The sequence below is a fragment of the Trichomonas vaginalis genome, chromosome V, assembly GCF_026262505.1.
Source record: "Trichomonas vaginalis G3 chromosome V, whole genome shotgun sequence".
In the NCBI taxonomy this organism is placed as follows: domain Eukaryota; phylum Parabasalia; order Trichomonadida; family Trichomonadidae; genus Trichomonas; species Trichomonas vaginalis.
Genome location: NC_067207.1, coordinates 2365521 through 2378677, shown reverse-complemented (window position 1 = coordinate 2378677; position 13157 = coordinate 2365521). Strand labels below are relative to the sequence as shown.

The 13157-nt window shown below is 33.7% G+C and overlaps 7 protein-coding genes and 1 non-coding gene across 8 annotated transcripts; 4 read left to right on the top strand and 4 right to left on the bottom strand.

Annotated features, from left to right (window-relative positions):
• Nucleotides 1-144: 144 nt before the first annotated feature.
• On the bottom strand, nucleotides 145-2458 carry TVAGG3_0266000 (vesicle-fusing ATPase family; the record flags this gene model as incomplete). The annotated part of the gene is made up of 1 exon (XM_001583609.2): nucleotides 205-2421. One exon carries the CDS (start codon nucleotides 2419-2421, stop codon nucleotides 205-207), a length of 2217 nt encoding a protein of 738 aa, XP_001583659.1.
• Nucleotides 2459-3337: 879 nt separating this feature from the next.
• TVAGG3_0265990 (sperm individualization protein family) lies at nucleotides 3338-3886 on the top strand (the record flags this gene model as incomplete). Its single annotated transcript, XM_001583608.1, has 1 exon — nucleotides 3338-3886. The coding sequence occupies one exon, from the start codon at nucleotides 3338-3340 to the stop codon at nucleotides 3884-3886; it is 549 nt and encodes a 182-aa protein (XP_001583658.1).
• An 82-nt stretch (nucleotides 3887-3968) lies between these two features.
• TVAGG3_0265980 (3'-tRNA processing endoribonuclease protein) lies at nucleotides 3969-5725 on the bottom strand (the record flags this gene model as incomplete). The annotated part of the gene is made up of 1 exon (XM_001583607.1): nucleotides 3971-5704. One exon carries the CDS (start codon nucleotides 5702-5704, stop codon nucleotides 3971-3973), a length of 1734 nt encoding a protein of 577 aa, XP_001583657.1.
• A 537-nt stretch (nucleotides 5726-6262) lies between these two features.
• Nucleotides 6263-6334, bottom strand: TVAGG3_0265970. The gene has a single exon. It is a non-coding gene; the product is annotated as a tRNA-Glu (tRNA).
• Nucleotides 6335-7425: 1091 nt separating this feature from the next.
• On the bottom strand, nucleotides 7426-8534 carry TVAGG3_0265960 (protein of unknown function, DUF1394 family; the record flags this gene model as incomplete). The annotated part of the gene is made up of 1 exon (XM_001583606.1): nucleotides 7426-7890. One exon carries the CDS (start codon nucleotides 7888-7890, stop codon nucleotides 7426-7428), a length of 465 nt encoding a protein of 154 aa, XP_001583656.1.
• A 494-nt stretch (nucleotides 8535-9028) lies between these two features.
• TVAGG3_0265950 (aminophospholipid transmembrane transporter protein) lies at nucleotides 9029-10054 on the top strand (the record flags this gene model as incomplete). Its single annotated transcript, XM_001583605.1, has 1 exon — nucleotides 9056-10009. The coding sequence occupies one exon, from the start codon at nucleotides 9056-9058 to the stop codon at nucleotides 10007-10009; it is 954 nt and encodes a 317-aa protein (XP_001583655.1).
• Nucleotides 10055-10746: 692 nt separating this feature from the next.
• TVAGG3_0265940 (STKc AGC domain-containing protein) lies at nucleotides 10747-12250 on the top strand (the record flags this gene model as incomplete). The annotated part of the gene is made up of 1 exon (XM_001583604.1): nucleotides 10777-12105. The coding sequence occupies one exon, from the start codon at nucleotides 10777-10779 to the stop codon at nucleotides 12103-12105; it is 1329 nt and encodes a 442-aa protein (XP_001583654.1).
• Nucleotides 12251-12406: 156 nt separating this feature from the next.
• On the top strand, nucleotides 12407-13102 carry TVAGG3_0265930 (regulation of mRNA cleavage; the record flags this gene model as incomplete). Its single annotated transcript, XM_001583603.1, has 1 exon — nucleotides 12488-13063. One exon carries the CDS (start codon nucleotides 12488-12490, stop codon nucleotides 13061-13063), a length of 576 nt encoding a protein of 191 aa, XP_001583653.1.
• Between the last annotated feature and the right edge of the window lie 55 nt (nucleotides 13103-13157).

Here is a 13157-nt window from a genome sequence, read left to right as displayed (position 1 = left end):
AATGTTGAGTGAAACCCTTTCGAAAAATTTGGATTCGAGTCTTTACGAAGGAAAAAGAATTTATTAAGAAATACTCAGAAATGGAAGGAATGTCAAATATTGTTCAATATGAAAAGCAAATGCCATGTAAAATTCTAACTCATTCCACAAAATTTCAAATATAACTTTAAAAAAAAAAGTAAGTACGAAATAATCCTTTTTTGTTTACAATCTCTTAGTATGTTGTTCGAGAGCGAATTTGAGTTCCTTCCACTGAATTGGTTCACCCTTTGATTCGTAAACGACGAGATCGATAGCCTCGATTGCCTTCTTGATTGGTATTGAGTTTCTTGATACGAATTCTTCGGCCTCCTTTGTTTCATCGTTTGATGGTTTGAATTTCTCTGGTGCGATGTTGTTGATAACAGTAAGGAGTTCGTCGAATGTTGTAAGAGCGTTAAGATAAACTTCTTCGTAGAAGAAACGTGGGTCTAAGCCGATTGTCTGCATTTCCTCTCTTTGTGAGGTTGTAAGGAAGATTGCGAGTTTTCTGCCGATCGGAGGTGCTGTCTTGAGTAAGATGAGGATAGCCTGGAAGATCTTGTTTGAGAAACGAGGTCCAATTGGGGTATAATCGACCAACATGTCAACATCATCGATAATGATAGCTGAATATGATGATTTGTAAGCATCTTCGAATATTTGCAAGATAGAACCTGCAACTTTGTCTTCAGAAGTTCCGATGAATTCTCTTGCTTGAATTGCTCTTACGAAGGAGAATCCTGCATCGCGGCAGACCTGTGCAGCGAAAGCAGTCTGTCCGCACTTGGATGGCCCGGAAATGCAGAAGGACATCAAGGATTGATGAGGATCGTTCCTCAAAGCGTCCAAGAAGCGCTTCATCTGGTCTCTCTGGGCCTTGAAGTTATCGGAGAAGTCAATAATGCCACGAACGCATAACTTGGCAAGAGTATCTTCTTCGACACCAAATGCAGGCTTAACTTCATCGAGAGCGAGCAACATGTGCTGGCGGGTAACAAGTAAATGCTCGAGATCGATCTTTTCCTTGAGGTTGTCGATGTTAATTCGCTCATTCATAGCAAATGAAACAGCAGATTTGACAACACCTGCAATTTCAGCACCTGTGTAGTTGCGGCTTTCATGGGCGAGTTCTTTGATGTCGACATCCTTAGCCAGTCTGTTGTTTTGACGTAATGGGCCGGTGTGAATTTCGAAAATTTGCTGACGGCCTTTTTCGTCTGGAAGATTGACTTCAATCTGGACTTCGAAACGGCCCGGACGAAGAAGAGCGTTATCGATAAGGTCGCGACGGTTTGTCATACCGATAATAAGAACATTGTTCAATGAGTCGACACCATCGATCATAGAAAGGAGCTGGTTAACGATACGGTCCTCTGTACCAGTGTTATCGCTGCCGCGACCACGCTGCTTTGTAAGAGAATCGAATTCATCGAAAATAATGAGATGGAGCTGGGCATCGTCGCCGTTTTCGTTTTGGTCCTTGATGGCTGGTTCGAAGAGCTTACGTACGTTCGCTTCGGACTCACCGACGTATTTGTTGAGTAATTCTGGACCATTTACGATAATTGGGTCGACAGTGTTCAGCATTTTACCAATCTGACGGGCCATGAGTGTTTTACCAGTACCTGGTGGACCGTAGAGTAAAATACCTTTGACGTGCTGAATTCCGAGTTGTTTGACGACGGATGGAGGGAAAATACGAGAAGCAAAGGCACGGCGGAAGAGAGTAACAAACTGCTCGTCAAGGCCACCAATGCCCATCTTCTTGAAGTCCCAATCTGGCTTGAAAAGAGCAGATCCGGCTCCGGAATCTTCATCTTCGATTTGAATGTTCTTATCGGTCTTTGTAAACTTGAAAACGGTAGCAGATGGTTGGAAGAATGCGGACATAACTGTCGTAGATTCCTTTCCGTTGGCAATATCACCTGCTGTGGCGCCTTCGAGTTCTAAGACCTTGAAATTGAAGGCTGTGCCGTTGTACTCGGCGTAGTAAATGAAGTTCTCGCAGAATGGAAGTGTTCCCATGTTTGTCTTCCAAAATTCGAAAAGTTCTTTAGCTTTCATTTGGGTTTTGGCTGAATGATTGGCTTTTTGGAATGAGATTTCGATCTTGACGCGTGTTGCAATCATTGAATCTGCACCAAAAATGTATGGACGAACTGTCATCAACTCATCGAAGGCAGCTCTGAAGAATGTTCTCTGGTTGCTGTTGAGTGAGATGTAGGCATCATCAATCTTAGGATTAGACTCAACTCTGCAGATGGAACCCTTGATAATTACGTATTTCTCGCTGGCTCCTTGAATTTGAGAAAAAATGTTGGGGCTAACATATACGAAGTTTGTCTTAGCAGACGCTGTGTCTGTAGACTTCATACACTTCAAGCTAAAGGCATTAGACATTTTGATATTTTAAAAGTTTGACGGTTTTACCTCTTCATCTTTTATCGCTTTGAATTTTTATTTTTCGCTTTTTTATGAATGACTGAGTTATGTAACATGCAAATAACATAAAATTGTATTCAAAAAATCATGAAAGTTTTTCAGAGTGGCATCTGTCCATCAAAAATAATCGTTCAGGTTGAATGTAGATAGATTTTATGTCCCTTTCTATTGCAATCAAATAGAGTATTACATAAAGGTGATATATCATGGATCAAATATGCCTCTTTACTCTAATGATTTTGAAAAAATCATGTTTTTGAAATTAAAGTTCATAGATACACTAATTATTGTTATTTATTTCTATATCAATGATAATGTTTCTCCAAAATTTTCCAAATTTTTGATGATTTTTGAAAAATAAAATTAAAATTAAAATAAAAAATCTTCAAAATTTGATTTTCAAAATATTTTTGGAAATTTTTAACTCTATGAAATGATTTAACAATTCATTTAATTACAAGTTAATTGCAAATGATTTGTTTTTGGAATTATTTTAAAAATCATATCAAAAATATATCATAATTTCCTTAAATTTCATTTTGGTATCTCCATATTTTAACAAAGTTAACAATATTCTTAATTCAATAAACATGGATACTCATAGCAGCACGTCAATCCCTGGAAACAGACATAAGATATTAAATTTCTGTATAAAATTATTACTTTTATCTCTAGTCTTGTAAATTTGTACATACAAGGGACGCTAGATAAGAATGGTTTTGAGAGAAAATTTCATCAAGTTTTCATTTGGCACGTCTCATTAAGGAATTATATAAGAAGCAAATAATACTAATATTCTATCACACTAAAATGATCAATTTCCTGATCTTTCATGAAAATTAGGCCGATAAGAAATAATTTTTTTATCAAAATTATGCAATCTGGAGCGAGCGAAAGACTACTTTTACAAGATTTTCGTGCCTGTTTACAGCAAGTTAGGAAAGGAGTATTAGTTCAACCATCAGTTGCTAATACTTTTCAATGGCAAGTCACGATGATGCCAAATAATGGAATATACAAAGATCAAATTCTTACTTATCTTATTATTTTCGATAATTTCCCAGCATCTGTACCTAAAATTGTCTTTCAACCAGGAATTGTTCATCCATTAATTTATCCACAAACAAGAGTTTTCGATACATCTGAAATGTTCAAAGAATGGAATGTTTCAGTTCGTGTATACACATTAATCAACTACATTTACGATTCATTCATTGAAATTTTAATCCCAGGAAATAGAGAAGTTCCAAATCCAGAAGCAGCAAGTAAAATGCGTCGTGGAGGTGATGCATATGCAAAGAAACTTATTGAACAGCTTCCTCCTCCACCATCTCCCACAGAATTAAGCGAATTGAATGTACCAAAGAACTGGAACAAGCAAAAGGAAAGAATTGCTCATATTCTCTCATCATCACACAAATAATCTCATATACTCTCTTCTATTCTGTTATTTTTTTGTAAAAATATTAAATTATTTTTTTTTTAAAGAAAATACAAAGAAAACAATTTATTTAAAAGGAATTGTCCTGTCAAAAGCCGCTCTCAATTCGTCTTTGTCTTCAAGTCTCACTGTCATGAAGTCAAATGCGAAAACCATGTTTGGCGAAGGAGCAGTGATTTCCTTTTCCTGGAATCTCTTTGATATATGAGTAATAACATTAAGTTTTGCTCCCAAATTATTTCCAATTTTTTCTGCCGACCAAACAGAGCTGTGTCCCCAAGCTTCTTCATGGGAATCTTCTCTGTCACCTTTTGTGGCTTCATGGATCAAAATATCGCAGTGGCCAACTGTTTCTCCGAATTTATCTAAAATATGATGATCACCTGGGTAAGCAACCCTTAATCCGTCGTAATCCAAGCAGCAGCCCATCGAATTCTCACAGTGCTCAGTAGGTATCGTTCTCAAAACAAATTTATTATAATTAAAAGTATTTTCGTTTCTCAAAATGAAATCTACGTTGTAATCTCCATCTGTTTGTTCATCACACTTCAAGTATTCGATGAAGAAATCATCACAAAACACAGGAATCCTTCGATTTGTAAATTTTCTTCTTTCAGCAAGCAAAGATTGGATTCCACCACAATGATCCCAGTGGAAATGTGTTGTATAGACTGCTAATGTATCAGCAATCATCTGATTGGCCTGTTCCAAACCGTATTTTCTTCTTAATTGTTCCAAAAATCCTTCTCCGCAGTCCAGGATGATATTTCCATCATTTGTATGGACAATTATTGAAGAGGCAACTCTGTGGAGATGTGTGAAGCCTGCATTTGTTCCTAACATCGTAATAGCTAATTTATTAAATTGTAACTTTGGTGGTTCGTATTCTTCGAAGTCTCTGAGTTTATATGCCCTTGAAAAACCTCTTTTTGATTCTGGAAAAGCGACAAAAACATCACCATTGAAATATGACTTGAAAATACCAATGTTTTCAGCTGGTTTTCCTACAGCAAGCTTATCAACTAACTTGGGATCTTTCTTATGGTGCTTTTCGAAGAAATCGTAGCCCGTATAGTAGCATATTCTTCCATCCATGTTGAAAGCAATGTTTGTTTGCGCATTTGCAAATTTTGCTTGGTATTGTTCTTGTTTTAGCATCTCAGGAGATGAGAAATGAACGATACAAACATAATCTTCGATATTCTTGAGGATTTCGAGATCTTTTAGATCAAGAACTTCAGTAATAAGTATTTTACCTCCTTTTTCAACATTACCAATGCACATTTCTGCGGTAATTACCTGACCATTCTCTAATGTAACGGAATTACCTTCTTTTAGCTTCTTAAAGTCAAGACCAGCCTTGACACCGTATGATTTGGCAATCTTTGCATCAAATTTTGGCTGCTCATCAGGAATAGTCATTACATAAGAAACAGATTTAGTAAGTTCAATTGGTTCTATATTAACGAACTGATCTTTATATGGTACATCGCAATGTATGTCAGAATATTTTGATGTTAAGATAACAGCTGATGCACAGCTCTTTGCACAATAAATTGGAATTGTTTGGCTAGTCATTAGACATTCGCTTACATAACCGCAAAGACCTGCAATAGCTCTATAACTGTTACTTGTAACAAAAAGAGCATTCACATTTGATAATTTGACGTTCGCATTCATTAAACATCTTTGTGTGAATGAAGGACTGTTAAAAAGGTACTTTTTATCATTAATAGTGATAGTAACTACCGGGTATGAGTCATAAGATAAGCCAGATATAACACCTATCTCGACTTTCATTATTTTGTATTTTGATTTTGCTCAATTAAATTTTTTCTTTGAAATTTTTGTATGACCATCGAAAATTTAAAATGTTGATGAGCCAACGATAGATCAACCAATAATGTCAGGATTATTGTGCTATGGACGATCACAATTGAAATTTTAAGACGAACAAAGGTGACATTCAAAATATCTTTTTCGTCAATCATCCCATCAAAAAATTTTCTATCATCGAAATAGATGGCTCATATTTACAACAAACAACTCAAATATGTCTAGAAATGAAAGATTTGATAATAAAAACAAATTCTAACAATATGTACAAATAATCCCAATTATCAATAAGCTGGTGTATAAATATTAAATCAAAAAAGAGACTACACTTAACAGACAGATGCTTGGATATTGATTTCATACAATTGCTTAAAAGAATCTCAATATATTTTCACAAGTTCAATCTCGATATATTTATCCTCGCATAAAAATATAAGCCTACATACCAATTTCAAAAATTAACCATATTATTCGTAGTAAACAAGAAAACACAAAAATCATTCTAAAAAAGGGAAAAAAGTTTTCCGATACGGGGAGTCGAACCCCGATCCTGTGGATGAAAACCACATATCCTAACCGCTGAACGATATCGGATTTACATTTCCATATCTTTATTTAAATTAATCTTGTATAGAAAATTTATATAAATTTCCCAAATAATTCTAAAAAATTGATATTTAGAAATAATTCCATAAATTAAAATTAAATTTTATTAAAAGATAAATTTGCATTTGAAATTTTGTGATTCTCAACCCCCATTAATTTTTCTTTATCAGTTTGTATAACATTCCTTAACAAGATTTCACGATCTTGATTCCATCTATCCACATCAAATAATTTTCCCAAAACGATACTATTTAACTCATTCAATTTTTCAGAATAATCGTTTTCACACATTGAAAATTTGTTAGTGATTAAAAAAGTTGACCTCTTTTCAAAAATGACCAAAGCTATTTCATTTAGCTGACTACTTACTTGTCATCAATTTTTAAATTTTTTCCTTTTTCTTGCCTACAATGGCTAGATAGCATTCAATTTTTCAATACTAAAATCATTTTGATATAATGTCACGCTTTCTCAGTGTCACAATGAAATCAGTTTACGCAAACGACAAACAGAAACTCAACCAGACAAGATTCAACAAGAGCATAAACCCAAATAACCAACCTACAAAGAAAGTTCCTCACTCAGGCTCTGATGATTTCTGCTACCATAAGTTATCCAATTAAATAGGCTTCCTACCACCGAAATATCTGTTATTTATATTAATATATTGTTTGAAACGGAATAAAACGATTTTATCTATCTTTAAAAATCGACTTTTTAAACATTTTTCTGCGTTGATTCCGCTTAAAATAATAATAGTTTCTACTAGGCTCTATGTTTCTTCGCTTCGGTTCATGACAGTGATAAGTTTTCATGTCATCTTATTCGTTTCGGGACTCCGAGACATTTAAAAGAATTTCGAGAATATACATACTAAACACTACTTTTAGAATAAGAATTTAAGCCGCACAAAATAGAAATTATCTAAGAATCATTATCAAATGTTGTATACTCTTTTCTCATCCGAAAAAGCACCCTTTTCTAGCATATATCATTTTTTGCTTTGACATTTTAGGTTCACGTTGAGAGTAAAAACGTAAACATAAAATTTTTCGGAAGCAAGAAGAGTTCAACAAAGCCTAGCTAGCAAACAATTCTTTTATCGGTTCTAAAGTATCCTCATTATTAAGATTCTTCGAATTGTAACGAATTGTATTGATGAGATTATCTTGGCGAGGAGTTGTCTCAAATAAAATTTGAAGACATCTGTACGCTGGATAAGGAGCGTGACAGTTGAAAGCATTACCATTTATTTTGTCAATTATTAAGATCATAGCAGTCATTGCTTTAAGACATGGCTCGATCATTTCAAAGCTTACTATATTACTGGCGCATACTTCAATTATCAAGCCTAAAAGCCTAACAGCACTTGGAACATTATTGGCAAAAGTATGATTGAATTGAGAATAAAGATAATCCAAAAATGGAGTAGAAGCACCAAGGAATATAGAGACTATATTAGTTTGAACAAATAGAGCATCAACTAAGGCGTTTGCAGCATTTCTCTGTGTGGTTCTTCTGTAAAATGATAAATCGAGAAGCATATTAGGGGTATTCATTTTTATTTCATCAAACGTAAAGAATTGCGCAAGATATTTTATCATTTTTTGGGTAACTACTTTATTTCTATAAATAGTTCCCATATTTACATCCATTTCTGAATTTATCATGTATGAAGCTAAAGAATTAAAGTGATCTGTTGCCTGGCAGCAATAATTATACAATGATGACATAAATTCGACATTTTCTCTAGTTTGATTGTAAATAGCTCTTGCTTCTTCACAATCGTATGTTTGTAGAACTATGATTTCTGATCTGAAATCGTGGTAATTTCGAAATTGATTTAATAAACTTTCCCCACTTTCAGTAGGGTTACTCGAAAGTACTTCCCGCTCATTACTTGTAGGTTGGTATTCAGCGTTATACTGCAATCTACAAGTTCGAACATGCCTGTGGATACTAATGAAATTACCCATGAACTATATGCAAAATAGCGGGAATATATATTATTTTTTTACATGTAAAATCTATGTTATATTTTATTTGTTTCTGGTTATTGCTCTAGAAATTTTGGGAATAACTTTATAATTATTATTTGCTTCATTGTTAATTCAAATGCTAATTATCATGTCTTATTAATACTTAATTACAATACAGTAAACGTTTCACCAAAAAATTTATTTTTCCGCAATCATATATAAAACACATGCGGACATCAAGTGGAGCATTATTTCTTGTTTATATACAGATATTAAATTCAAGGGTGCAATTTCTTCTGAAGTTTCTCATTGAATTAGATGCTTAATTATGGATACTGTCTCATTCATGCAAATTTACATCTATGGACCTCGAAGACCAGGAAGCAGTAATATAAGTCACAAGGTTAATAAAATATAAATAATATCCTAAAAAGTACAATAAAAAGACAGTCTAGCAACTAGATACTGATAGCTAGAATGCTTATATATTGTGATTCTGGCTTAGAGAGCTTTCATGAAAGAACAAGTGGAGAGATGAGGCAGAATTTACTTACTGATAAAGCTGCATAGAATCTTAGCAAGTATATTATTAGAGGCAATTCTAGCTGTGTTTCACCAAGATATTATGATACTTTAGTGGTAAATTGTTTTTTTTGTTTGGTAAATTTGACACTTTACAATGTAACTTTTTTTGAGAAATTGAGAGAATTTCGCCATTGTCTTAGATCCGATGACTGAAGAAGCGAACAGTATCCCATTTTCAGATAGCAAATTTAAACAACAAAAAGTCCCTGCAATGAAGCCTTTTCTGACTCCTTTCTTTGCTGCCATGATTTATTTGATTTTTTCGATTATATCTTTAATAATCGGCATTGTTGTTTTCTCTTCAAATAAAAATATTTTCGAATACAAACAAAATTATGATTGCCACGCAAATGGTACATGTTCAGTGAAATTTGTTCTGGATAAAGAAATTAAAGGAGATCTCAAGCTTTATTATCAACTTGAGAACTTCTTCCAGAACCATTTAGCATATGCTCATTCAAAGAGTTGGGATATGCTCAAAGGAAATAATTTTTCGAGTAAAAAAGCAACTTCCCAGTGCAAGCCGGACGTTGCTGGACCAACAAATGTACCATGCGGACTTCTACCAATGACTGTATTCAATGATACATTCGTTATTGCTTCTGATAACATTACAATGAAAGAAAAAGAGATTACACAAAAAACATACAAGAAAATCTTCCATCAATCGATGAATTTAACAAACCCAGAACTGAATTACTGGCTTCGTAATAACCGATCCCTTACATTCCCTGGAGAACAAGAAAATGAGCATTTCATCAATTGGCTTCAAGTTTCTCCTCTAAAGACATTCAGAAAGCTTTACGGATACGTTTCTCATAGTTCTGGAGTATTTCCAAAGGGAACTGAAATCGAAATCGCAATTATCGATAACTATCCAATAAATAAGGCCAATTTCAAGAAGTACTTGGTTCTTGCACAGACAAACTTCCTTGGATGCAAGAATAACTTCTTTGGAACATATTTTATTGTTTTAGCTGTTTTCTCATTTATTGCTGCAGCTGTCTTCGAAGTATTGTATCTAACAAAGACTCTACCATTGTATAAGCAACTTAGAATTACAAATGATAGAAGCGAAACTGCTATGCCACTTATTTAATTTAATTGTGTACAGCTTTTACTTAAACAAATACTATATTGCGTTAATATTTTTATATTTTTACCTAGTCAATCATTTTGAAGTATATGTATCATAATATTTTTTTTTTGATATTTTTAAATTCAAATTAAACCTTTATTTCATAATATTTGTAAGGTTATAGGATACAAATATAGCCCCTTATCTAAAATATGTGATGCAAATTCAATAATTCTATGTTAGATAAAGCGGTAAATTCATAAACCTTATAAAAGAAACAAACATACATAGCATCAATTAGTTTCTATTAAATAAGCTCGAAATTACCTATGTTTCATCGAGAAATCTTGGAAACCTCAAAAATCTAATATTTCTTAACATAAAATTGCTGTGTTTTGAATTTTGTCTTCGTACATATGAAAATATATGCATAAGCTTCACGTTCATATTGCCCATTCATGATGAAACCTTTTGCATTTTTTCTTCATCATTATTCATTTCAGATATGGATTTTCATGCATAATACTATCGATACTACATAGCATGGAAATAGTTCAATCTTAACTTAATGTTACGGAGCATCGATCATCATTGTCAAACCCGATGTAACTTTGAATTTCGAGATAAAACAATTATTTTTCATTCAAATACATTTCAATTTGACAATCCTACCGTTCTTCTCCATTCTTACTTCATTAAGATTCCATTATAACGCTTGATAATTCGCCTAAATCCCTGATAAGACGAAAAAAATGACCAATAACTCTTGGACGATACAAAATTTCGAAATGAGCGAGAAACAAGTCGGCTCATATCAGGGAACACTTAAAAAGAAAGGAAGCTTCTTTGGAATATGGAACAATTGCTATTGTGAAGTATGCAACTCGGAATTCATTGTTTATAAAAATTATGAATCAAAGATCATTGAAAAAAGAATCCCAATTGGTGTTGACACCACGGTTGCACCATTAGAAGATGATAAAAGGAAGTTTAAGATAGATTCTCCAGGTATAAACACATTTGTTTTCCTTTCCGAATCAGAAGAAGTTACAATGGAGTGGATATTAGCCATCAAATCCCAAGCAATCAATGATAGAACTACAACAATGGATGATTTCAACATTATTTCAGTTCTAGGAAGAGGCTACTATGGCAAAGTGATGTTAGTCCAAAAGAAAGGTACAAAGAATTTATATGCAATCAAATCAATTCATAAAGCTCGTTTAATTCAAACACGCAAAGTACATACAGTCTTTTCAGAGAGAAATATTCTGATGAAAGTCAAACATCCATTTATTGTTTCTCTTTCATTTGCATTTCAGTCTATGTCCAAATTTTACCTTGGTATGCAATACATCCCTGGTGGTGAATTGTTTAGATATCTCTCTAAAGTTGGAAAACTTCAGATGTCAGAAGTTCGCTTTTACGCCGCTGAAATCGGTTTGGCACTTTCTCATCTCCATAGTAATGGTATCATATATCGCGACCTCAAACCAGAAAATATTTTACTCGATGAAGAAGGACATATCAAATTAACCGATTTCGGTCTTGCTAAAGACATGTCATTTGACTCTGCAACATCTACATTCTGCGGAACTGTTGAATACCTCGCTCCTGAGATTGTACGTCGCGAACCTTACGGAATGGCCATAGATTGGTGGTCATATGGCTGTTTGGTCTATGAATTCATCTTTGGACATACACCATTTTACGATGAGAACCGTGCAAAGATCTTTATGAGAATCCCTGCGGATCAACCGTATTATCCTTCAGATTTTGATCCAAATGTTTCCGATTTTATCAACCAGCTTCTATCAAAAGACCCAGAGACACGCGCTACTTTCGATACTTTGAAGGATCATCCGTTCTGGGAAGGAATGGATTTCGATGAAGTCTTAGAACGAAAAGTTGAGCCACTCTACGTTCCTCCGATTGATGACAAGTTCAATCCAGAGAACTTTGACTCTGCATTCACCAGAGAAACGCCATGTGATTCTGTTGCAACGCCAGCAATCGAAGGACACACTGAATTCAATGGATTCAGCTTTGTCGGAAGCATGGAAAGTCAAAAGAGTAACTCTGACGCAAAATTACCACCAATACCTACATTCAAGTAGAGTATCATATATTGATATCTGTTTTTATTACATCTTATTCATAAAGTATTACGTTAATATAATTTTGACATTATTTAAGATCTATAAGATGAAAATTCTTATAAAATTTTTATCTAAGTTTAGATTCACGTCTAAAAACTTTTCCAAACCTTTAATTTACTTCAGATATGAGTTTTTACCATTGTGTTTTAGCTTCATTTTTTATTTGTTAAAATTTCAAAATTTTATCTTGATCAATTTCTAATAAAAATACAAAAATCTATGGCTTCTCATCATGCCAATTAATATTTTAGTAATAATAGCCCCTTAGGAATACTCTATTCCGCAAAAAGCCAAAGAAACACTTTTTGGCAAAAAACGTGACAAGTTCGAAAGAACATAAATGAGTTTGAGGATCCACAAGTTATCAAATTACCGTTTTGGTGCATCAGAAGATGAGGAAGAAGAGGAAAAGGCACATACAGATCGCATGGAAAAAATAAAAGAAATTTTTGCAGTCGAAGGAACAGTTAAATCTGTTCGTTGCATTATTCTTGCTCACGAACACAACATTACAACAATATTACTCCTCAAAAACAAAAATAAAAAGAAATTACAAATGCCAGGCGGAATAGTTAGAACTGGAGAAGAAGATGAAGCAGCTATTAAACGTATACTCACCAAGAAATTCCGCATTGTCGAAGGTGAATTCGATATCGGTGATCATGTCGCTACATGGTACCGTCCACAGTTTTCAGAGTATTTATATCCATATCTTCCAGCACATATTACACAAGCTAAAGAAATCGAGAAATGGTATATAGTAATGCTCCCAGAAAAAGCACATTTTAACATCCAAAGCAAAAATGAATTAAGTGCATTACAATTTATACAAATTCATAACAATGTTGAATACCAGGAAAAGACTCTTTTATATATCCCAGCCATTATGAGTAAGTATGATTTCACATTTGAATAATAATTGATAATTATAGAATAAAGAACTCAATTTAGAGAATTTGTTTTTTTCTCATATATTTTTAACACATCCATATATTAACAAAAGAATTTAA